This window comes from Molothrus aeneus, chromosome 13, assembly GCF_037042795.1.
Source record: "Molothrus aeneus isolate 106 chromosome 13, BPBGC_Maene_1.0, whole genome shotgun sequence".
NCBI lineage: Eukaryota > Metazoa > Chordata > Aves > Passeriformes > Icteridae > Molothrus > Molothrus aeneus.
This window is the reverse complement of record NC_089658.1, coordinates 4,133,014-4,158,365: the sequence shown is the minus strand read 5'-3', so window position 1 is coordinate 4,158,365 and position 25,352 is coordinate 4,133,014. Positions and strand designations below refer to the sequence as shown.

At 46.1% G+C, this 25,352-nt stretch overlaps 1 protein-coding gene across 2 annotated transcripts in view; it reads right to left on the bottom strand.

The window, feature by feature from the left end:
* Positions 1-25,352, bottom strand: part of PEAK1 (pseudopodium enriched atypical kinase 1) — a 63,386-nt gene that overhangs the window by 32,321 nt on the left and 5,713 nt on the right. For both annotated transcript variants that reach the window (XM_066558541.1, XM_066558540.1), the window contains exons 2-3: positions 14,391-14,481; positions 1,267-4,532 (exon numbers count right to left, since the gene is read on the bottom strand). In XM_066558541.1, coding sequence (XP_066414638.1) covers positions 1,267-4,421 — 3,155 coding nt within the window. In that variant the 5' untranslated portion in view covers positions 4,422-4,532; positions 14,391-14,481. The remainder of the gene's footprint in view (positions 1-1,266; positions 4,533-14,390; positions 14,482-25,352) is intronic.

Here is a 25,352-nt window from a genome sequence, read left to right as displayed (position 1 = left end):
ACTGCCAAGCTCCTTCTCTCCTGGACCTCTGCCCTGGTTCACCAAAGCACAGGAGCAGGGCACTGAGAGCTGGGAGCAAGGCAAGCTCCTGATGGCACTGGAACCAAAATCAACCTCACTTTCCCTAGCTTGCCCCAGAGACAGGAGAGGGAAACCAGATTCCTGTAAAGGAACAAACTCCTGCAATCCTTTAACTTGCCCTCTAAAGGCAGCTACTTCTCACCAATTCATTTAGGGCAAATCTAGAGACTGCACTATTCTGGCACTTGTCTTGTATGGAGGAAGAAAACAAGTCATTTTCCTTTAGGACAAGGGGCAGTCAGTCCATGGTAAGCTCTGACTATGCTCACACAGAGATTTCTATTAGGTTAAAACTGTTTTTAGCTAAAAAACATTGCAGTTTTCTTGTACAGAATATGGAGAAAGAAAACCAAAATCACTGCCATGATACATTTTCCGGGGCTCACACTTCACAAAATTTTTTATTTCCTCCCATTAGGTTGTTGTTATAAAGAAATAAATAATTCAAGTTTGAGGCTACTTTGGAATTGGTTTGTGTAATAACACTGGAGGACAAATTCTAACAGATCCACAGCTGTGGTCCAGCACTCAGGGAATTCTACTCTGCCCACATGACTGACTGCAACTGATGTGACCAGCTCTTGCTGGATCTAATACTGTGCCAGGTGACAAAGTACAGTCACTGCTAAGGCCTTGCAAGACAGACATAACACTATTTTGTAGGTACCCTAATTCTGTTACTACCTTTTTACAAGGTTTATTTTGAGAGTGCTGCAGTGATGCTGCAGTGTGGTTAATTAGCATCTGTTGAATTCTTGGGCATGTGAGGTAAGGTTAGCACAACACCTTCCATGAGTCACAGATCTTTGCATTTCTATTGTACTTCTCAATAGTTGCCTCCTATTTCTGCTGAGAAATTCTCAAGTTTCCCATAACACAGAAACACTTTCTTAAAGCAGAAATTCAAGAGAATGGATCTGATCCAATGGAACATGACTATTGTGACACATGAGTGAGCCTGCAAGACAAACTCTAAATATCAGGTACTGCTTCTAGTAAATGCTTTACATCTTTTCTGCTATCTAACATAGCAGAAAGATTTTAAAATACTCTCTAAGTTACCTAAAATAAATATACTTTGAAAAAATGGTGTTAATGTAAAAAAATTCCTTAGTGTCTCCCTTTTCAGCAGCATATACAGGACAGCTCTCAACAGAGTAAGTGACTAAAACAGCTGAGTGGTACCTGGGGATTTTCTTGGGAGCCTGAGGTGGTGAGGAATGGCTGGCTGCGTTTTGTTCCGAGCTCTCTGGAGGCTTTTCCTGTGTTTCCCCCTTGTCCTTGGCCAGTGCCTCTGCGATGGCAGAGTCCAGCCCAGGCTGGGCTGGGAGCTCAGCCCGGGGCTCGGTCTGTGCAGGGTCACACCTGTACATGAACACGATCGAGGGCTTCTCGCTCGACTCCGACTTGGCCTCGCTGAACCAGTGGTGCCGCTGCACTGGGGGCGGGGGGAGCATGTGGATCACAGTTCCATCCAGACCCACCAGCTTCCCCTTCTCCCTGTCCTTCTCCCTCTCCTCCTCATCGTCAGCTTTCCTGCGGCGGAAGAAGCTCTTGAACGATATCCAGCGCTTGGGTTTGGCATCGGGGCGCCGCCCCTCTGAGTGCAGGATGGACTCGGCTTCTGTGGACCTGGTGGGGCTGTTGGGCTTGGCCCAGTTGCTGAAATGCCTCTGCAGCAAGTTACTGGCATGGTAGGGAGAGGAGGTGGAGCGTGGAGGGGGGAATGGCGGGGCCTGCTCTGCCTGGGGACTGGTGGCGCCCGGGGTGGCTCGCGCTGCCTTTGGAGAGGGAGTGGCAGCTGGCTGTGACAGAGGATCCTTCTGCATTTTAATGGCAGTGCTTTCCATCTTGGAGGACTCCACTTCAGGCTGCGATGTAAACAGAGATTTGGGTCGTACCAGGGTGTTTTTACTAGCATCTCCCTCAGGGGGTAAGGAATACAGTTCTTCTACGCTGCAGGACTTGGGAGCAGACTGAGGTGTTTCTGGAGGAGATTGTGGAGGCTGGATAGAAGCCACAATCTGTGAGAGCACCGTGCTCGCGTTCTCTCTGCCACCCCCGCTGCCGACAGAACCGTCTGGGGTCACATCTGCCTTTGCTGTAGGCTCTTGCATTGCCTTTTGAACTCTGGGGGGGGAGCTGTGTTCAGCACTGTGACTTCTCTGTGGGGATATCTGGCTTTTACTGAGGCAGCTGTTGAACTCTTGGACCTTCTGAGCCACAGAGCCCAGCCTGCACTCAGAGCTACTGGCTGCCCCCTTTGCTTGGGGCAACTCAGTGGATTTGCTGCCTATGGCTTCGGTGCCTTTACTTTCAGTTTCTATTTCTTCATAGGTATGGCTTATCACACTTGTAGTTTTATCTTTGACAGACAGCTCCCCAGTTGTCCCTAGAAAACTTTTATAGATTGCCAAGTTATCATAGGCATTTGGATTGATTACAATGGGAACTTTAATAGCATTTTTGGAACTCCTAGCGTAAGTGGGCTCATCATGAATGATAATAGGGAAAGGTGGCATGCCAGCATTGTTGTAACTGTTGAATTTTATCTCAGACAAATTGGGAGACTTCACTGGGATGGTTTTTGAAGAAATGTTTGTAGCTGTAGGTGAAGTAGGAGCTGACTTGTGGCTTGTCTTCCTGGGAGGAACGGAAGGTCCTGAGCTGTTTCCAATCAGTTCCACCTTAGGTATCTTCTGTCTTGGACTAGTGCTGGAAGTCCACACTTCCTGGTATCTGATCGCGCTGGATTTTTTCAGATTGGCATGTACACGTACAGGTGATGCTGCAGAGGATGCAATAGGTGTGCCTGGGGTTACTGGTGAGCTTGGGTTAGATGATGCCTTTTTGGTTTCTGAGGTTTCAGTCTGGTTCTCTTTACATTCACTGGTCATGGCAGCTGATACATCCACTACTGTGTATGGCTTGCACACTGGCTGTTCCATGTTCACCACTCTGTAAGGTTTAGCTTGCTCCTCCACAGGCACCAAATTAATAGTCACAGCTTGACCAGCAACATCTGAAGAATTTTTATTCTCCTGCGTATCAGTCTGCACAGCAATTTTGCCATCTTTCTCCTCCAGGCGAAGTGCAAGGACTGCCTTGTGAGTTTCCTGACTTTTCAGAGCATTTCTGGGTGCTTTTGGCACGTCCTTCACTTGTTGATTGTCACAAAGACTTTCATATTCTGGTTCAATCACTTTGAGATCCTGAGGAGTGCTAGGAGATAACCCTCCATTACAGAGCTTCTGGGAAGAACTGCTGGTTGTCCCAGAACGAGACTCTTCTGTCAAAGAAGAATCAGGAGATGTAGAATCAGAAGATACCATGCTCTGCATGCTCTCTTGCCCATAAAGAATCACAGTCTCTTCCCCGTAACCATTTAAAATTTCATCATAACTGTCGTCATAATCCACGGCACAGATCCGCTGCAGAGACTTGTTCCGAAGGGGCACAGTATTCCATTTTTTGTCAACACAGAACGGAACAGGAGACAGGGTGTTAGCTCTGAAATTAGCAAAGCGAGGCTGGCCCCTCATGCGGATTTCCATTGCTAACAACTCTTCATCACTTTCATCCCAGCTCTCGTGCTCTTCCTGCATGCTGCCAAAAAACGTGTCATCCTCACTCTCATCTCCACTAGACAACTCTGGATAACAGAAACGTCCACCTTCATTACTTATGACTTCAGTGCTTCCACTCAGAATAACATGCTTACTCTGTGAGTCCTTCATTCCACCCACCATGCAGCTTGGAGGGATCTTCCTTTCTAAGGATTTTTTGTAACAATTATTTATCCTTCCCAAGAAGGTTTCTCTCGCGTTTGTTTCATTTCCAGTGAGCTGAGGTGTGGTATCCAAACCCGCAATCTCCTTCAGAACTTCTGTCAGCCCATTATTATTGTTATTGGGTACCTTCCCCACGCCCTCGCTGCTGCCATACGGCCTGGGAACATGGCTGTAACCTTCGATCTCCTCCTCATTGTTATTGTTCAGTGGTTTCTTGCTCAGCACCGCCTTGTTGCGGTTCCACCCCCCGGGCAGGGCTTTGTTCTCGCACTGCTCCAGCGTGGCCAGCTCCCCGCAGAGCCCCTCTGCCACCATCATGGTGGGTTTCACTGCTATCGTCGGCTTCTTGGCCACAGGCGGGCGGAAGCTGCCGCTGCCCCTCCCCGGGCGCTGGCCGCTGCTCTGGCTCGCATTGGCTTTCAGGTTGGCATGGGAGAGCGGCTTCTTCTCTGACACCGGGGGTAACTGGTGCAAGCTCTTGGGCTTGAAGCAGTTCTTACATTCACCGGGTTTCCAGACGTGCTCAGTGAAAGTGTTGCAAGCAGACATTTTCCCAGAGCCCTGTGCCTGAAGCCCTGCTGCTCAGTGCATGGCAGGAGTCTCCTCCATGGGCTCTGCTCCACTCACCCGGCACCGACACTTCCCGGAGCAGTGATCATGCTGCAAGAACACCAAACACAGAGAGGATGAGAATGGGGGAAAATCTGCTTGATCATTACATTTTTCACACTAGGGATAATGTAGAAGGGGCAAGTAGCCTTTTGCTGACGTCTTCATTTACAAAACTATATAATTGAAATGCAAAACCAAATTGCAACTATCATTCTTCTCATACATAAAGAATTAAAACTTTGCCAGTTAAGTCCTATGTTACCTAAAGCAGAGGGAGGGAAAAATGGCAATGACTGAGAATTTAGAGTAATTCTCTTGACTAGTTCAGGACCATTGACCTTTAATTTTGTCCAATAAAACAAATGCAGGAAGAGGATATAAACCCAAAGATTACTACACATTACCCTTTCACCATAACTACTCAGACATGAGAGAGAAGAGTAAGAGTCTGTTTACTCTCCTAAATGCAATTGAGATAATTTGTTCTAGCTTTGAATGTGAACAAGCTCAGCTTAAGTGAGTAAATGTGTTCAAGCAATCCCAAACTCTGCCATTTTAGCACTTTTTTCATCAGAGTCAAGTGATAACTGGAGAGGTATTTTGGCTGAACAGATAGGCTGTTTTGATGTCCTGCAAAAGTCAGATAACAATACAGTGGAAATCTTTCTAGAAAGTCAGTGTTTTTTCTCCTTTTGCTTACCACAATGGCAATAAACCATTCTGGTATCCTCAAAACAAAGCTAAGGATTTTGAGTCCCTGATTTGTTTCACATGTAGCTTTTCTACCTAACCCCTCCAGAAATAACAACTGAAGAAGAACTGAAAATCTCTTTCAAAGTGAATCTTTTTATTTCCTGAAACAATCAGCCTTAAGTAAAAATCAAACACGAATCTGCTGTGCTTTATAGTCATCAGAGTATCCAGGATTTGAGAGTTTCATGAATTAATGCCTGAAGATTTTAAGCCTCCTGAGCCAAATCCGCAAGTCTGTTCTCTTCGTCACTGTTGCATAACTCAAATTATCAGAGACATTTCACTGAGGGGAAAGGATCTCTGTGTCCACTGCTACTTCTGTAAGCACAGGCACTGGGAATCAATAATGCTCTATCCTTACAGGCCTTGTGGTGCAGATATCCCTGCTGCTCCCCCAGGTACACCCAGAGGGCAGGGCCACCCCCCTGCAGGTCCAGCTGCAGCCCCCACAGAGCTGGGCTGGGAGCAGCACCAGGGAGGCTGTGCTGGAACTCTCAGGCACCACTGCCTTTCATCAGCGTGGCCAACACAGGATCATGAGGAGAGCTGACACCAGGAGGGGTTTGTCAGTCTCCTCACGTCCTGCTCTGTGTTTTGGCAAGGGCTGGCCTGTGCTGGCAAAGCAACAGAGCCATCCTGATCCAACAGCAGATGGGGCTGAAGCCTAACTCTATTAGTGCCTGCAGACACAGCCGTGCTACCAGGGCTATCACATTTCATATGCTGACTAAATATGTTTCCAGACAAAGCTTTTTGCCAAAAAGCCACTGCCAAAAGCTTTCTCTGTATGACCTAAGAGATAGAAACTCTGCCAGACTGAGATCTGCCCAAACTTTCAGACTTTATCTTACATATACAGAGTAAAATGCCTTTGTATGTTCCTTGATCTCTCTCAAGTTTTGTTGCTTCAACACTTTGCAAGGCCATATATTGTAAGCAGAAAAATTACATTAAGAAATAGTTCTCCTAGAACCAGAGAGAGAGCACGTACAAGAATTTTATACTCTGGTTAGCTCCCTGTTTTCATGTGTTTAACAAGCAGAAGGAGTAAAGTTACACTAATGGGAATCTAAACGAAATGCTTTCTTGAAAAATATATTTCTCCATCACATAAAAGCTTTGAGCAACCAATTTAAACAAAAGGTTTGTGCTTGTGTGTGGGTTTTAAAATTTACCCGTGTGATTCTGAAATTGCATAAGCTGCACTCGCTCTAGAATGCCATCAGAAGGCAGGCAGTTTTAGGGTGTTCCAGGCATTTCCTGCCAGGAACAGGGGGGCACTGAGGAAGCTCTGCAGTGCCCACTTGCCTGGGGCTACATCCTGACGTGATGACACCACTGCCTGTGTCACACCTGTCACTCTCCTTTGCCCTGACACTGATGCTGGCACTTCCTCTAAGCCAGAGAAGGGTTACACTCAACCTGAGAATGGGAACTACAGGAAACTCAGCAGAACCACAGAGAGAGTAACAACTCCAGAGAGAGTAACAACTCCAGCCCTGTCCTTCATCCCAAACCCCCACCCTGTGTGCCAGCAGTGCTGCCTGCAGCAGTTCCCCTCAGCAATCACACACCTGGGATTGTGGAAATGCAGCTGGGGAACCTGCACACAGTATATACAAGCCATGTGTACATGTCCCAGCTCTTTTGGTCTCCAACAGCCAATAGAAGTGGTTTGAACACAGCCCTGACCCCAGGATGATTTGTGACAGTCTGGAACAGAAGAGCCACTGACTCCCTGGTCTGTGAACCCCAGCTGGGTTTGCAACTGGCTCGGGCACAGCAGGACGAGCAGTTCCTGTCACAGGCCCTGACACTGCCTGCAGCTGCACCACAGAGGAAACAGCCACCTTCCAACCAGAGGAAATGGATCTTAAGAAAACAACCAAAACAATTCCAACACTGTGCTACTTTTGTACTTTGAAATCAGAAGCACTCCTACGCTATTTCAAACTAAATCCACAGTGACCTTTATATGCTGAAGCAAGCATTTGCATTCTAAAAAAAAAGTCAGTTTCTTCCTTGCAGGACAACTAAAAGCAATCATTCTGCTGCTTTCTTCTCCTTTAAAAAGAATTCCTTTTTCAACTACAGATTCTCTATCATGTGTGGTAATTATGGTGAGAGTAATTAGGAGTGATAAGAGAAATGAAATCTTTCAGTAGGCTGCTGCTTCCATGGCTGTCACCAGCTGCAGCTTGGCAGGGGGCAGCAGAGGCCATCGAAGGGACTGAAAATGCACACAAAGACAAGGAAAAAATCACCCTGACATTGCTGGATTCCTACACTACCTCCAAAACAAAGCAGGGCAATGAGAGATCCAGGCAGTCAGGCCTCAGATCTCTCCAGCTGCAGCTGACCTGCTGTCTTTTCTTCCCTACCTTCCCTGCTTCCACTGACACTCCATGTGCCTGCTAAGGAACAGGAATGTGCACCCTGCAGAGCTCCTGGCTGTTCTGAAATGAGTAGCTCAGATGTCAAAACTTATTTGAAGACGCTCAATCCATGCAAAATCAAGGCAATGACAAGATGTTACTTACAAAACAGCATCAGCTTTGTAAAGAAAGTATTAATAGCAAATACGTGACATCAACAGTCTGCATTTCATCCCTGTATCTCAAAGCCTTTTATGTAAGTTGGTAAACAGAACTATTCACAATTTATAGAGGGAACCACTGCAGTGCAGTGACGTTAAGGAACTAAAATTCACCCAGTGAGTCAGTATCAGGAGCAACCACAGACAGACAACTTCTGCTCCCAACAGCAGATCGTGACACTTCATTCACTAAATGGTTGAGTCAGCACAGATTATTTATCAACCTTAAAGGCCAAATCATTCTTTGGGTATGTGAGACTAATGCCCCTCATTCCAGCAGGTACACAGCTGTGCACAGGAGGGCTCAGCCTCGCCCTGTTGAGTTGGTATCAAGCAGTCAGGAAGGAAAAAGCATATTTCAGTTTTCAGGTCAGAGGGAGAAGATGACAGATTTGGAGTTGCAGTGCAAAGATGAAGCAGGGATCAGCTGAGATACCCTCGTGTCAGGAAGCTTGCAGAGCAATGCAGAAATGTCTCTGTGGAGCTTTTATTTGTTGACATCATCTTTGCTGAGTGCATGAAGATAGTAATAAACATGCATTTCAGGCATTTTGCCTTTGTTCTAGGTAATTTCAGGCTGGCAGGTCTCCTTTGGATGCATGCTGGCTGAATCACAATGAAGGCCTTCTCCAGTAATACTTTATACTAAAATAATCCAATTAAAAAGAACTTAATTGGTGTGCAACATTCCCTACAATTTCAACATTTTAAAAATGAATAGTCTCTGTAAGTACCAGATGGTGACACGCACTAATTAATCAGGCCTGCTCAATGAAGAGCATATGAAAATGAATGCACCTATTAGACATGTGCTTGCAATGCTGTGTGCTGCAGAAATCTCCCCCCACTGAAAGACTCCTGAGCTGGGACCAGCACCCTCTGGTCTCCTCTGGGATCACCACATCCTGGCACAGGGCTCCTTTGGTTTGTCCTCCTCCAGGGAAAACCCATTTACCTTTAGTGCTGCTGGCCCTGACAATGGGGCTGCAATTTTTATGCTGCAGAATAAACTGCATTGATCAGCCTTCTTGGGCACCAGTCCAGTCAGGGCTGCTGCACAACCACAAACCTCTCCCCACTGCCAGGCCTGTCCTCAGACTGAAAAAATCAGCAGTGGGAATTCAACCTGGGCTTCCTATATGGGAGTGCCCAAAGGCCACAAAACCACCACGGCTTTGTGGTTTGTCTGAACCACTTAGAGGCATCTGGACAGTCACTGATCATCATAAACAACAGTGCAAGTCTCACACAGCAGGGAAAAAGGGATGGCTATTCTCTGCCAGGATTTGATTTCTGTTTCTTTTAAATTTTAATGCAATCATAAACATTTTAAGAGACTGTTTTAGAACCGACCCTCGTGCAGGTCCTGCCTGGGGGGCAGTGGCTGTGGGAATGCTCCCAGGGAGTGTCCAGCACTCCCCTCACTCAGCCTGGGCCAGGAAAAGCCAAGGAACTAAAGACTGCAAGAAGCACTATGGGCTGGCACTACTTTTTCCCAAAGTGAAGGATATTTGCTAAATATCAGCTCACTGCAGTACCAAGCCAGAGCTCTGACTCCGGCAGAGAGCACAGATGGACATTTCCATAAATGCTGGGCATTACCACTTTTGTTAAAAAAGAAGTTTTATCTTGCTGCAGATAGGATTTTTTTCCTGTTTTAATGTTTCCCACTGTATTTTCTCTTCTTTAAAAACAGCTCAAATGACAGAAGTATTTCAAAATACTAAGTAAGTGAAGGAAAATCTTAAATATGGGAGTTTTTTTTCTTCCCTAAAACTTGCAAGGATAAAACCAGATGGAAATAACCAACGAACTGGAGAAAAAACCTGCCCAGGGCTAGACAATCTGTGATGCTTCAGAAGAAAACAGGCATTTCTTTGCAATTTACCTAACCCAAAGAGATAATGCCACAGAGCAAGGAAAAGGCAAGGAATATCCTCGGGATGTGCCCAGGTACTCTGAATGGATTCTGCATCACCACACTGGAACACACAGAGCTGTAACAAGGCCGAGCTCTGCCCTTTGGTGCTGAGGGGCCAGCCAAGGCAGGTATTTGAAAAGGGACTCTTATGTGTTCCAATAATAAGAATTCTTGACATTCTAAACTGGAGATGTTTTTCCTTTTGGAAAAAAGAAATAATTTAGCATTAATAAAATTTTAAATTTATTTGGTCCATTTAGACATATATAAATTCTTATAATGATGATCACTCAGACACAGCAGTACAGTATATTCTTTAGGAATACTTTTTTATTTACATGGAAAATCGATTTTATTTTCTACTTTTAAAAAAATGAGGTAAGCCAAACTATAAATTGTTTGCTTTCTGAAAATGGCTGTACAACATTCTAAGATTTAGCAGCAAATTATGGGTGTGCATATCAGCTGACAGGAAAAAAGCACAATAATTATAATTTCAAAAAAGCATCCTCAATTCCATTGCATTTCAGTTACTCCCTACTTTATTTAAGGAAAACTATGAGAATTAAGCCCTTCACAGCATTTTAGAAGTGCACCTGTAAGAGTGTATCTTGACCAATCTAATTATCTTTGATTTACCCTTCCTGGGCTCACTTGAAATTCTGCCCTTTGATCTTTTTCCTTTTGTTTAAGCACATGCAAACACTCGTGGAGAAGAATGAACTTTACCAAACCTCTCCAGAGGCTGCTCACAATAAACAAAAAAGCAATACCTGAGAAACATTATAGTGCTCTTACAGTCAGAGAGCTGGGAACAGCTGTGGTTATCCTTCTGCTGAGCACAGCTGGAGAAGGAAAACAGGGTGGATCACCCCTGGATTGTGGAGTTCAGCAATTCTGCAACTTCTGTTTGCCTCACTTCTCTCCCTTGCACTCCTGCACCCTGGCTCCAAAGATCTGAGTGCTGAACACCTGAGGCAGCAAAACCCACAAGTGCCAACCCCCAGAAGGCCCCAAAACCCCCATTTCAGTTTAGCAAATAACTTGTGGATAGCAAAATACAAAACAGCATTGGAAAGGATGGGCAAGAAGTGACTAAACAGGCACCAAAGACACAGGGAAGTATCAGGGCAGGTAACTCAGGAGGGAGGGGCTGGCTCACAGCCAGGGCAGGATCAGCTACAACACCGAGGCTGCAGCACAGGGGGCACCCTCCAGTGGTCCCAGTCCCCCCCGGGAACCTTAGGAGTCATTAAATAAAGACTTGGCAGGATTAAGTTTAAAAATAAACTGCCATGAGCCGTTATAAAAAAATGAGGTATTAAAAATAACCCATAAATTACAGCAACAGCACAGCAGGGCTGGACTGTGCAGAGCCAAGAATTGTGGAGAAATTCAGGAACCAGGTGGCTGAGCTGTGCAAAATTACAGCCCCTTATCAGGACCAGGCATCAGTACAGCACATGGTAAAGGCACCTGCTCTTCATCATCACTTCTGGGAAGGAAACCTGCTCTTCCTACCAAACCATGAACCAATGGGCAAAAAAGAAATGGCACAATTTTATTTTAAGCTTTTAAGAAGTTCTCTCCAATTCCTAATGGCAGGGCATGTAAATGGTGTCACAGCAAAGGCCAGGCAACCAGCAGATTACATGCTTTCTGTGTGAGAAAATCAATGACATGATTTACTGAGTATTGCACTCAGTTCTATTTATGACTTCTCAGGAAGAAATGCTGCATAAAACAGCCACAAAAATATTTTAATATGGAAAGCTTTTCATCCCTTCAGTGAAACAAAAAGATTAGGATAGTTTAGTTCAGAATTGAGACAAATAAAATAATGTAATGGTATATTAAATGATCTGTCACATAAAGAAGACAGACTGGGTGTTCCCATTTAGTGTCTGTCTCAAAAAAAAAAAAAAAGCAATAAACCCAATGCAGCATATTTACATCTCCAAAAAGAAAATTATTCCACATAAAACACTTCCTGAAAGAAGCTGGCACTGAGATCAAGGGGTCAGTGGATTCAGAGGAACAAGCAGACATTTATACATGGGATGAGCCATGACAGTTGTACGAGGTGGGGTGAACCCAAAGCTCCCAATTTCAGAGTTTGACAGCAGCATTAACCCTTTCAGTGGAGAAGAGGATTTGCTCATTAGCAGATTGTTCCCGTGCTGGCCACTGGAGCAGTCTGGGCAGGCTGAGGGCTGGGGCTGACTGCTCCTCCTCTTAGCAGATCCTGCTTGTCTGTGGTTTCAGCTTGAGCCAGCAAAATCACCCCAGGGTGCAGGAGCACTGAGATGCCACCATCTCCCAGGTAAGGTCAGGCCTTCCTCTCCTCCTCCCACACTTTGTCACTCTGTCCTAGACTTGTCACTCAGTCCTGGGCCATCCCATTTGTACCTTTTGTGACTTCATGTTTGACCCTGTCAGGGGCTGGGCCACACCCACAGGTCCTGCAGGACAAACCCACAGTCACAGCCAGGACAGGCAGTGGGAATCAGCCAGGTAAGGAAGCCAGGTGGAAAGAGATTACTAAAGATTAGTACTGTTTGAAGCTTGGCATACTACAGGCTAGAAAAATCAGGGTAAGGTTACAGAGGAATGATAGAAGAGGGATTTTTCTTTAAAAATAACCTAATCAATTTAACTTTTAAAGACACATACATTACTATTTTATGGTGGAAAATATAAATAAAAATAAGCCCTATACTGCAGTCTCATTCACTATGTGGTAGAGCAATGCCTGGAAAGGGCCTGAATCTTTGTAAAAACTCCTCCAGTTTTCCATTCCACAGCAACCATCTCCTCCCCCTGCCATCTGCCTGGTGCACTCATTTTGCCTCATTCCTCACATCTATGATCAAAGACAGACATTCTAATTTGAGGGCCTCTTTGATAATCTTGAGAAACTAGCTACAGGTAATTTTTTGACCATCAAAGCTGGTTCCAGCAGCTTACTCTCACTCAGGCTACTCTTCTAATTAGGGTGTCATTTATTCATCCCAATAAGCTACTTCACCAAGCAAGATGAATGCAAGAAATTTTAATCTGCACTCATAAGCCAGAGCAATGAAATGAATGATGAGCTCCAAGTCAAAAGGTTAAAGATATTAATGTTTACTAGTGTTGAAGTTTACAACAGATAATTTCTTTGCTTATTCTACTTATGCTTTGCCTAAAATCCATTCCCATGAAATGGCAAGCCACCACTGATAAGAATGTTATTAGGGATAAAAAGCACCAGCATTAGATGAAATTCAGAAAAGGAATTAGGAGGTATTGGCATTGGATGCTTTTGGCATACATAATAAGAATTGACTTTTTCCTTATTCTGATGATTAAGTGTTGTGCCTGCTAGCCCACAACACCCCATGTTCCAGGCACATCGTGGGGGCTCTGTGTGCAGCCCTTGCCCTCCATGGGGACAGAAAAGGACTAACAGCCAAAGCCGGGGTATCCCACAGTCAGTAATCAGCTTTTTAGGCTACCAAAAGAGACAAGATGTAGGGCAGGAAAAAAACCTCAGCAAAACCCAGTAATTTATTTTAGTTTCCCAAATCTGATTCCATACTTTAAAATAATCCACACATGGAAAACTATGCAGTGAAGGCATCATTAAATACAATCAAGGACAGAATCAGAAAGGAAATGCAACAGAAATCCTGTGTTAGTTTTTATCTTTACAGTCAATGACTGGTTTTTGCAGCTGGGGAATTTGCTCAATTTACTCCATGAGAAAAGAAATAGCCTGCATTTTCACAGACAGATGTTTATACCTATCAAGTGTGTAAACCACTGTAATTTTTAGCCAGTGCTGAAGGAGGAGTAAGGGGAAGCATGAACCTGAGCGGGCTGCTCCAGGCGGGAAATCGCTGCCCGCGCTGCCCGTGTGCTCCGGGCGGCAGAGCAGGCAGGAGAGCCGGCAGAGCCGGCAGCTGCATGCGGCCAGCCCAGCACCAGGGGTGGCTCTCAGGGCCACAGGGCTGAGCCCAGCCTAACACCAGAGGTGAGCGCAGAGCCGCAGGGCTGAGCCCAGCCCAACCCAGCCCCGCACCAGAAGTGGCCCCGGGGAGCAGCCACAGGGTTCAGCCCAGCCCGGCACCAGACGTGGCTCCTCAGGGCCCCAGGGCTGAGCCCGGCCCGGCCCAGCACCAGAGGTGGCCCAGCAGAGCCGCAGGGCTGAGCCCGGCCCAGCCCAGCACCAGAGGTGGCTCCTCGGAGCCCCAGGGCTGAGCCCAGCCCAACCCAGCCCCGCACCAGAAGTGGCCCCGGGGAGCAGCCACAGGGTTCAGCCCAGCCCGGCACCAGCACCAGAGGTGGCCCAGCAGAGCCGCAGGGCTGAGCCCGGCCCAGCCCAGCACCAGAAGTGGCCCAGCAGAGGCGCCGGGCTGAGCCCGGCCCGGCCCAGCACCAGAGGGGGCTCCTCGGAGCCCCAGGGCTGAGCCCAGCCCAGCCCAGCACTGGAGGTGGCCCAGCAGAGCCGCAGGGCTCAGCCCAGCCTGGCACCAGAGGTGGCTCCTCGGGGCCGTAGGGCTGAGCCCGGCCCAGCCCGGCCCTGCAGCCCCTGCCCAGCCCGGCCCTGCAGCCCCTGCCCGGTCGGGCCGGCCCGCAGCGCTGCTGATCGTACCTGGGGATACCGAACTTGCAGCCCGGCCAGCGCTCGCTCCTGGAGCAGGACACAGCAGGAAACAACAAAGCTGAAGCACAGCAAACGAGCTCTAGCAAAGGAAAGAGAAAGAAAATCACCACCAACATTCAATTCCCTTTCTTTTGTTCTTCTTTACAGATAGAAATGTTTTCCTAAAGGAGCTGATTGCCAGACACAAATTTTCCTACTTGTGCTTGACAGAATCCTGAGAATCCAAAGCCTTTTGTAGCCAGAAAAAACAATGTGAATTTTCTACTCTTGTACTGCTGAGATGACTCAATACCAGTCCACAGGGATCTGAAGGTAAAAGCAGAACCACACTCATCTGAATTCCTTGCCTTTCAAACGAGATTTTTATGACAGAATACTTTATTAGCAAACTGGGCTGCTGCAAGCCAACCAGGAGCCACACCAAGCCCAGGGCAATTACCTTTTGTCACTGCCATTCCAGTGAAATGGGACAGGCTGCTATTACCTGCTCTCTTGCAGGGTCTTGAGGGAGGTTTATTCCTGCCATGTGCAACATTGTGGCATTTGGAAGTAAATTGTTTATAACAAGAACCAGTGCGAGACAAAGCCACAGCAGCAGCATCAAGCTGCACGGCAGCAGCGAAGCTCTGTCCCTGCTCCCTCTGAGCTCCTGGGCTCAGTCTCCAGGGGCTGGCCACGACACACCAGCACATTCCACTGCCTGAGGGAATTGCTCAGGAGCACAGCCTGGCCTTGCTGCCACCTCCTTGCTGCCCAGGAGGGGAAGGTGATGCCAGGTGTCCCCAGGATGGTCACACAGGAGACCCCACGCTCCCTGTAGTGCTTAACCCTGCAATTTATACAGAAAAAAAAGAGGTATGGCAGAGCTCGAGGTTCTGGGCTCAACCTTGGCTTAATTAGTGGTGGTGGCATATGTTCTGTGATGGTTACATAAACAGGGATGGCATCCCGACCGGTGGCCAAGGGGTTGCCATGGTAACTGTGACAGCCATCAACGCTGCCTTACTCATCCCTTTCCCCCTACTCAAGCAGCACTTCTGGTTCTACTTTGCTATTTTCAAACACAAACATGAATAAATGGAGCTCTCTGGCCTTCTCTGGGAACGAAGCTGCCCAAAGCTGTAACCCCCAGTGCCACTTGTGAACTGTGAGCAGCACCCTTGGGCACAGTGTTCCACCCTGGGGACAACCACCAGCACAGCCCTTCCACTGCTGCAGCACATCCCTGCACACCTGGAGGCCAGGCACTGCCCTCTGCAGCCCAGACTGTTAGCCAGAACTCACGATGATGATGATGATGATGTGCTCACGCCTTCCACAAGCTTTTCAGCAGCTTCACTTCTCTCAGTGCAATCAGGCAACCCCGGCCTAAAATCTTTTATTCCCAGTTTACAGCTGTACATAATGAATAAAATGTATTTCCTCCATTTTTTTTTCAGTGCACATCTCTGCTTTCAAATCTCCCTCTCTCCCTATTTACATTTTCTTTCAGACTGTTCATAAAAACCCCTGACTAATTTTAGGACAAAGATTAATACAGAGCATCCTGCTACCTACACCCAGTTTCAAACCTGTCACCTATAGCCAGGCCTAACCCACAGAACATCCACTGCATTTTCATCATTTTGGTTTCTCAGTAACAACATAGAAAAACGAAACTAAAATATACTAGATTTAAAAGTTAATTTAGCCTTTTGTATACTTGTTAATCAGGTTATCTATTTATCCCTCACTAAAATCCAGCATCTGCAAAGACGATATACAGAGGCACAAGGAAGACAGGCAACATGGTTTTTCAAACACAAGGAATTGGTGGTTTATTTTAAAGCTGTTTTAAAAAGCAAGTCTTTTGTTTGCAATAGTATCCAGCAGTTATTCAACAGAAAAACCAGTCTCAGTAATGTGAATAAAGATTAAATGCTAAATTTTTTGAATTTCAGTGATTGCAGAAATATTTTTTGGCATAACCAGAAAATGAGTCACTACTAACTTCACCTTCTATGACTGTTTCAAGTACAAATCATTTCTCATCTGACAATCACTCAGCTTTTAAAGCCAGCTGTTTTATAAAGCCTTTTGTTGAAACCTGGTATGTGAACAGGGATCCCAAAGCCTTAATTTTGAGAGAAATTGCAGTATGTCAAACTCAATAAAGGCAGAGGAGTTGTTTAGATGCCAGAATTATGTATGTAAAAAAAAAAAAAAATCAAAAAGGTGAAGTTAATAATGGGAGATTTATCAGCTGCCTGGATACAGGTGGAGGATTGGCCTCTTGATTGCTTCATACAGCAGAGCTGAGTAACTGAAGCAGATCTGCTCTGTGCTGTGCAGCTCTTCAAACTACAGGTTAATACAAAAATTTCTGCTACATAAAAATACTTGTTTCTTCTTCCTTTCTGTAGAGAGCAAAGTAATTTCCTTACTTCCATATGGTACTGCAGGAACAGGAAGAGTAAAGAGAAAAGTGGAGAGACAGTGGTTGTGAGGAGCAGCTCTGCACAACTTCTGCTCACCTGTGGCTGTGCCAAAGCAAGGCTTGGGTTTTGGGGGGCTTCCAAGAGGAGCCCCTGCCCTGCCCTGCCCTGCCAGGACACAGTGCAGCCCCAGGCAGTGCCACAGCCAGGCAGCCCCAGCTCCCTGCACTGCTGCTCCAGCCCAGAGCCCTTCCAAGGCTGAGCTAATCCAACAAAAGGACGGGCTCTCCATGCTAATTAGCTCTGTGTAGTCAGGAGATAGGCTGGAGCCTCTGCCTCTAGTGCCCGATGTGAAATCTCTTCTCTCCACATAAAGCCCAGGACATTAACCATGTCTTTTTTTCCCATTTTTCTTTTCAGGGAGCCTGGATGGATTGTAATGCACATGGATAGACTGAAATGCTCAGCAGATGATTTTGCTTAAATCTCAAGTAAGACAAATGTGAGGAGATCTTCAATCACTGCCCTGGGAGGTGTGGGCGATGGATTACACTTTACAAGGAACAGCATTTGGAAAAATTCCCTTTTCACTCCTCAGCCACTGTACTCTTTTAATTACTTGCTAAACTTGGAGAAAGAAGAACGGGAAAGGAAAAGGGCAGAGGAGACTTGACAGAGATAATGAGATGGCTGCCTGCTGAAGTGAGGCATCATTAATGCCTGGGCTGAAGGAGGGGCAGGCAGATCCCTTCCCTTCCCTTCCCTCGTGGCAGCAATTCCTGCAGCCCCTGCTCTGCAGCCACACACCACGCTCCAGGACATCCTGCAGCCCCTGCTCTGCAGCCACACACCACGCTCCAGGACATTCTGCAGTCACACACCAAGCTCCAGGACATCCTGCAGCCCCTGCTCTGCAGTCACACACCAAGCTCCAGGACATCCTGCAGCCCCTGCTCTGCAGTCACACACCAAGCTCCAGGACATCCTGCAGTCACACACCAAGCTCCAGGACATCCTGCAGTCACACACCAAGCTCCAGGACATTCTGCAGTCACACACCAAGCTCCAGGACATCCTGCAGCCCCTGCTCTGCAGTCACACACCAAGCTCCAGCAGCAAGTTCCCTGCTTGAGTCAAGGCCTTTGTCTCACAAGCTATGATGGAAGAGTTCAGTCTGAGGCTCTGTAGAAGTAATAAAATAAATTTGCCTCAAATCTCCACAAACCTGTAATATGCCAGGGATCAGAGACAGATCAAAGTCTCTAAAGGTCCCTGGAATTTTACCACTTGTTATGCCTATGCATTCCCTGGTGCATGCTTCATTTTTACTGAAAATTAACTGCAAAGAAATAAATCAGGAAGAGCTGTCATACTACATAATTTTTTTTGGAAATGCAATTTCAATCTTCCCTATGAAAAATGTGATATGAAAACTCTTGTAGATATTAGTATCCAAGGACTACAGTTTGTTTAATCTGGTTGGTTGGATTTGATGAGCTGCTCCACACCAATGTGGACAATACCTTTGTTTCCTGTAGATGCAAACATGGGAGCATCTTCCCAAGATCCTGAATTATGCCTGCTGCAAAACACACTTCAGGAGTTCTCAGGTGAGTACACACTTTTCTTACAGAGGTAACCAAGTTCTGACTCTGACATGCTCAGAGGTCATGCATCAGGTTCAAAAGTTTTGCACAAGTAAAGCCCAACTGAGAGCATTATTGTCTTTCAATTTCATTATTGAAATATCTGGTGATAAATGTAATGCCACAAGTGTACAGCTTTAATTGAAATGTAAACAAAACTGTTTGTTGATAGTCTCCTTCAATTGTCCTTTGCTAATGATGAAAATAATTCTAATAATTACTGTGCCCAAAACATCTGGGAAGAAGATCAAAATCACTATCTGAAAATTAAGTACAGTAGTAGTTCAGGGTTTAAAGTCACATAAATGGTGCCTTCTTTAAAAATACATCTCTATAGTTTGCATAGTGCTGTAGCAGAGAAGTATAAATTAGACATATTTATAAACACACACACAAAAGGGAAGAAATCACAAGTATCAGATCCATTGGGATATTCTGACATCTTCAGATTGAGATCTACAGAAGACACACACATCCCAGGCAGAAAGCTAAAGTAAGTGTGACCAGATGAAAGGGGACTTAAATCTGAGAAAATATGATTACAAAACAGAAATATTATACTATTAATGAATTCCAGGAAGAACTAACTTAGCCAGCTGATCCAGTGAAAGATGTTAAAGTGGGGATGGTTTAAAGGCCACCCCACAGAAAGCAGCCTGTGAGAGGCCAGTGGGGAGGGTGAGTAGGCAGACCCACAGGAGGTGACAGCTCTGGTCACAGCTGTGCCACAGCCCTGGCTTGGGGGTGATTCCCACTCTGCCCCCAGTGGGTCTGCCAGCATGGGGGGCATTTCAGCAGCCCCTCACACAGACCCACACATGCTGTGCCAAGCTCCAACAGGTAACTTCCAATCCACATCATGCACTCCAGCTTTAAAAAACACTGCAAGTCTCCAATTCCTATAGTAACCTTGTGGACATGAGAACATGCACTTTATGGCAATTAGTCTATAAGGGAGAAGGGGAAAGGTTACAATAGGATTATGAGCAAGGGACTTCCAAACCCACTTCTAAAATTATCTTCAGCTTTAACAAATCACAACTCTAACCCTCTCTCCTTTTTGCTTATTCCTAAAGCCTTTCTTCTTTCTCCTCTTGTGCTTAATCTGATCTAAATTCTTCCAGGATGTCAAGGGGATAAATCTGCTATTAAGAGCTACTAGTTTCCATTTGCTTTTTACAAGTGGGTGTGTGACAACACTCTGAGGCATTACACAGGCAATTAGGTATGCACAGGATGCCCTACTCCAGAGAGACAATATGCTGAGAAGTGGAGGCTAAAGCACTTCTGCATTAACAGGAGGACCCTCCAAGTGCTTTGCACAGTGTGCTCCAGGGCTACTCAATTGTCCCACAGTGTCAGTATTCCAAGCAGAAGACATTTAACTCTGTTTCTTCCCAGACCAAAGGATCAACACAGGAATCAGGTATTTATCCAATGCCAGTTACAAGATTTCTACCTAGCAATTTTCTACAACTTAAATGTAAATGATGCATGAAAAATGTGTTCTTATGAGATATTAAACACAAGCCAAGTGCTTTAACAGAAAAGTAGGAAACACCCCAATGGTTTCTGTGTTCTGTCATCATCAGTGACTGCAGCCCTGAGGAGCCTCCAGCTCCTGCCAACCCAGTAGCAAATAAGGACTCAGTGCAGCTTCGAAGAAATTATGGCACTTTCTTATGTGCATTCAGAAAGAGACAGCCATGAAGCATTGCCTTGCTAAATGTTATAAAAGTTCTTATAAATATTCATGTGCAGCATTTGTACTCTGAGTATTTAATCATTTCTTTACAAGAAAGGAGCAGGGAGAAGGGGAGAAGAAGAAACTACTGTTTCTTGAATTCCAAAGAGATCAAGGTAACAGAAGAGGAAAACTTGTGCACAGGTGATCTATAAATTAGTCAGCACCAAACCCAGAAACCTACAACAAAAGAATTTTTCCAGGTAGATTTTCTTTTTTCATTACATCTGAAGTTATGCAATAGTTTACAGGTATTAGCCTAATGATTTTTTTGATTGTTTGAATTTTTACATCAATGGCTTTTGAAAAACAAGCCTGATCTGTTGCTTCTGACATTTGTGTGAAGACAGACTGAGCTGGCTGCACTCTGCACTCCAAAGCCCATGGTCCCAGGTAAGGCCAAGACCAGAGCAGCAGCACTGCCTGGAGCAGAGGCTTTGTGCCATGGGCACTGGATCCATCCCTATGGGAAACAAGGCAACCCCAATGAAGGGGGAGAAAGACAAGGAGGACTCCATGGATAGCAGAAGGCTAATTAATTACTTTATTATGCTATATTATTCTATACTATATTACACTACATCTAAACTGAATCTGCACAAGCACCCAACTCAACTCAACTGCACAGAATCTTGTGACTGCTGACTGACAGGCCAAGGAAACAAATCACCATCACTGTGGGTAAACAATCTCCATATTGCTTTCTACTCTGGCACAACACAGGAGCAGCCAATGAGATAAGAATTGTTTTGATCATTCTCTTGTCTGCTTCTCTCAGGTTCAGAGAATGTGAATCCCACACATCCCCTCTGACCCAGCAGGGCTGAGAGCCCTGGCAGCCTCTGTGCAGGCACTGCCTGTCCAGCTCTGGCCTTGGCACACAGCCCTGCATCAGAGCCTCCCAGAGCTGAATTTATCAATACTGCTGGGAATGAATATGGATTTCTGTAACACGTCTGACAATACAAAAGCCTGCTCACAAGTGGCTTGTGCACAAAAGAGAAAATACATTGTAAAACAGCTTTGATGTCAAATGATAAACCTAATAGAAAAGCCAAGAGATGTGGAACAGTAACACCTGAACTGCTCAGAAATCACCCAGCAGAGACAGCAGTCAGGGCTCCTGCCTTGCTGTGATGTGGCCTCCAAGCCAGACCAAGAAAGCCTTGGCCACTTTTTCCTCTCCTTCCACAGGAGACACAGCAGTTCCTGCTGCAGACCTGTGTTCCACTGAAGCTGTGGGTGCCAGTGCCTTTGCAGACCCCACAGTCTGGATGACCCTCCCCAGCCAGGATGCTGCAGCTTGAGGAAAAAATAACAATCTCAGATGTTTATTACTGCAGGCCCAGCTCCTTCACACACACCCTGGCTGGCAAGGAGACCCAGTGCTGGCTGAAGAGGCTGGGACAGCAGCAGTAACAGTGGAAGAAGCTTATTGCTGTGGTGCTCTGGTTCCCTGCTGGATCAGCCAAGGCAGATTCCTGCCAGCTGTACCTGTCTGGGCTCTCAGGTGTATTGGACAGGTCTCTGTGGAGTCACTCCAGGCCCATGCCATGTTTAGAATTACAAAGCAAAATGAAAAGTGGTGCTGCCTTTTGCTTCCCTCAGGAAAACTGCCTCTTGCAAATGGTTTTATCATTTTCATTATATCCTGTTTGATTTGCTTTACCATCTTGACTGGAACAATAGCTAAGACATAATAGAAAAAGATTTTTCCACAGGCTGGTTCTAATTACATTAAATCTCAAGTGAGATAGGACATTTAAATAAGAAACAACAACTGCAGAGTCTGAGATAATGACATACGGAGATACCAGGCTTTTTGAGAGTGCCATTAAAATGATGCATGAAGCATTACAGCTACTCCAATTGGGTTTCAACACGAAAGCCATTCCTTCTGTGGCACAGTGCTGCAGAGAGAGGTCAGCACTTATGCACTCAATGTGCTACTCAACAATTAGGAACCATTATCCCTTATGCTGAAGTTGCAACATAGACACAGGCTTAAACTTCTGCATGAGCTGAGGCAGTTGGGAAGGCAGGGTCTCTGGGATGAATCACCTCATGAACCTCAAATCAGAGTGGAGGAGCTTCTCAAGAGCTCCTGAATTTTGCTGCAACTTGTACCTTTAACATTTTGCCATCATAACTGAATTCTCTTAATTTCCTGGAAAATATATCTTTAGATTTTCTGGAAACCACTGAAATACAGACATGCAAAATGGAGCCTGTGGCTCTGTGTCCCCTGCTGGAAATCAAACTGAGGAAAGGGAGTTTCTGTGGGGAGGAAAGGACTTCAGGCACTTCCCCCATGCCTCCCTGTCCTTTGGCCACCAAGTGCTAACCCAGGCTAAAGGGAAGGAGGAGGGCTGGCCTGGGGGGATTGGGGGCACCCTCAGCCAGGTGGCAGACAGCACTGAGTGGGGTGGGAATGTTCATCTGCTGGAGGGCTCTGCAGAGGGACCAGGACAGGCCAGATCCATGGGCCAAGGCCAACTCTATGAGGTTCAGCAGGGAGAAGAGCTGAGTCCTGTCCCTGGCTCACAACTCCCTGCAGTGCTACAGGCTGGGGCAGAGGGACTGCAAAGCTCCCCAGCAGGAAGGACCTGGGCACAGCTGAACATGAACCCAGATGTGCCCAGGTGTGCAACAAGGCCAATGGCCCCAGGTCCTGTGGCAGCAGGAGCAGGGCAGTGACCTCCATCCCCCTGTGCTGGGCACTGCTGAGGCCACTCCTCACACCCTGGGCTCACATGGGGGCCCCTCACAACAAGGAAGAACAGAGTGCAGGGGAGCTTTAGTTTCAACCTTAATTCTCTGATTCTGTAATGGGGGAGAGCAGCCCACCAAGTGCCCTTGCTCACAGCTCATCCCTAGGCTGAATCACTGACATCAAACCATGGCTCTGCTGTGTGGCTGAGTGAGGCAGGGCTGTCCTTACACACTGGGTATCACTTTCTTATCTGTCCAGCTGCTTTTGCACAGCTGTCATAGCAACGTTTCAAGGAAATTAGTGAGATACTGAGGATTGAGAGACTTTGTTTCAGTCAATCAGCAGAATCTGTGATTCTAAACTCTATACTCAGAGCATAGAAACTTTCACAGAAGGTCAGTAAGTAAAGCATTCTTGTCCAAGTAGCAAAACATTGATTCTCTATTAATAATCAAGTGCACAAAAGAAAATGTACAAAGTGTTTTTCAGCACACAAAATAAAATTATTTTCTTGGGTGTATATTGCACACTTCAGCCTTGCCCTAGTGAAGTGCTGTGACACACAGATTGTCTGTGTTCAGCCAGTGCCAGGGCACTGCAGGATGGCCCAGACACAGCTCAGTATTGCAGTTCTATGACCACGTGGCAAAAGCATTTGCTAAATGCAGCTCAGGTACCTGGCACAGCACTGTTGGGGATGCCTGCATAGAGCCAACCTGAACAGAAACACACATGCAACTGCTTGGGACGGTATTTAATCTGCATCCAATAAAGAAGGAATTTAACTTGTACACCTTTCCCTATCAACTACTGGTTTTGTTACCTTCCATAAGCTAAAATGAGATGGCCATGCTCACCTCCATGACACCTGTGAACAGCCCCAGCTTTCAAACTGCAGCAGCTCCACTGAGGGTGGGGAGGGAGGGTGGATTTCTGTCAGACCAGGGAGGGAAGGACATCAGCAGTGAGCACCAACATGGGAGGCTGTTGGGCCTCTGCCTCCCTCTGCTCCCCAGAAGTGCCAGGGGAGGTTGCAGCAGGTTTTGTGCAGCATCATGGCCTGCACAGATCCTGTCCTGAAGTTCTTGGGCTCACACTGACTGCCCCTTCCCCCCTGCCCAGTTGCTGGCACAAACCTTCCCCACTGGATCCCACTGAAATACCAACATGCAATTTTACATGCAAACTGCACAGAAGGCTATTTTTCCCTAAATAGAGGAATAATTTGAAAACTTGCCAGTGTTGCTCATGAGCTGAAATAGAGGCTACACAGGTCATGATGCCCTGAGAGCTGAAGGGAGCTGAGGAGTGTCTCCCCAAGCCAGGGCATCCCTGGGAGGCAGTGCACACTGCAGAGCTGGGAACTCAGCAGCACAAGGGCAGAGCCCAGAGCCTGCACTGCACCAAGGGGCTGGCACCTCTGGCACTGGCAGTGCTGCATCCCAGGGCACCTCACCCACTGTCTGTCACACACTCCTCAGCTGCCATCCAACTTTCCTCCTGCACAGCCTGCTGGTCTCTCATTAAGACCAAAATTTACAGAGCAGATTTCAGCTTTTATAAAACCCCCTGTGCTTTCTAAAGATCCACCTTGTCTTCCGGGCAAGTGAAATAACACTTTCTGTCTATGGCTCCTGGGGCTTGTTCTCCATCTTTATTTTTTAAAAAAAATTATTTAGATCTTGCAATGCCTATTTCTCAGCCAAACTGTCAGGGATGTTAATGAGATTTATCTGCACAGCCTCTCTCACTCTCTGCCCCCTTTCATTCTTTGACACACAAGTGCTTTTATGTTGCAGGAAATGAGGACAACAGAAAGCTGCAGATCCCATGAATGTAAAAATTGTCTTGAAGGCATGGAACAATCCAGCCCTAATTACAGCCAGCTGGAGCCTGCTCTCTTTGCACTGATACTTAGATAATTAACTGAATACTGACTGATGCAAGACTCAAGTATGTCACTACCAGATATTCAAGGTTAATTTTTGTATCCATCACCAGCATCAAGCTTAATGGATATTATCAGCTAAACTCTTGAAAATCAGTAGCACAGAGTCATAGTCAGGCAAGGACTATTTTTCCTTCAGTGAGCTTGGTGCCATCTTTCTTTAGCTGCAGAAGAAATGTCTTTTACATTAACAAGGCAAACTCATAAATTTTGATCCATTTAATACCTGTAAATTCACTCACTTAAAGCCCTAAACTTAAATACACTGAAATCACAACAGTGATGTAATAAAATACACCCCAGACTGCTCCAGTGGGCATTACTGGAGTAATACCTGTTTATTTCTCAGAGTATGGCATCTTTAAATTGGTGTGTGTGTGTATATCCTCCTCAGTAAGCTTTATATGAATGTTGAAAGCAAACAGTTCTATGCCGAAAACCAAATATCCTGATTTGACTGTGCATATATCTGAAACAATTACAGG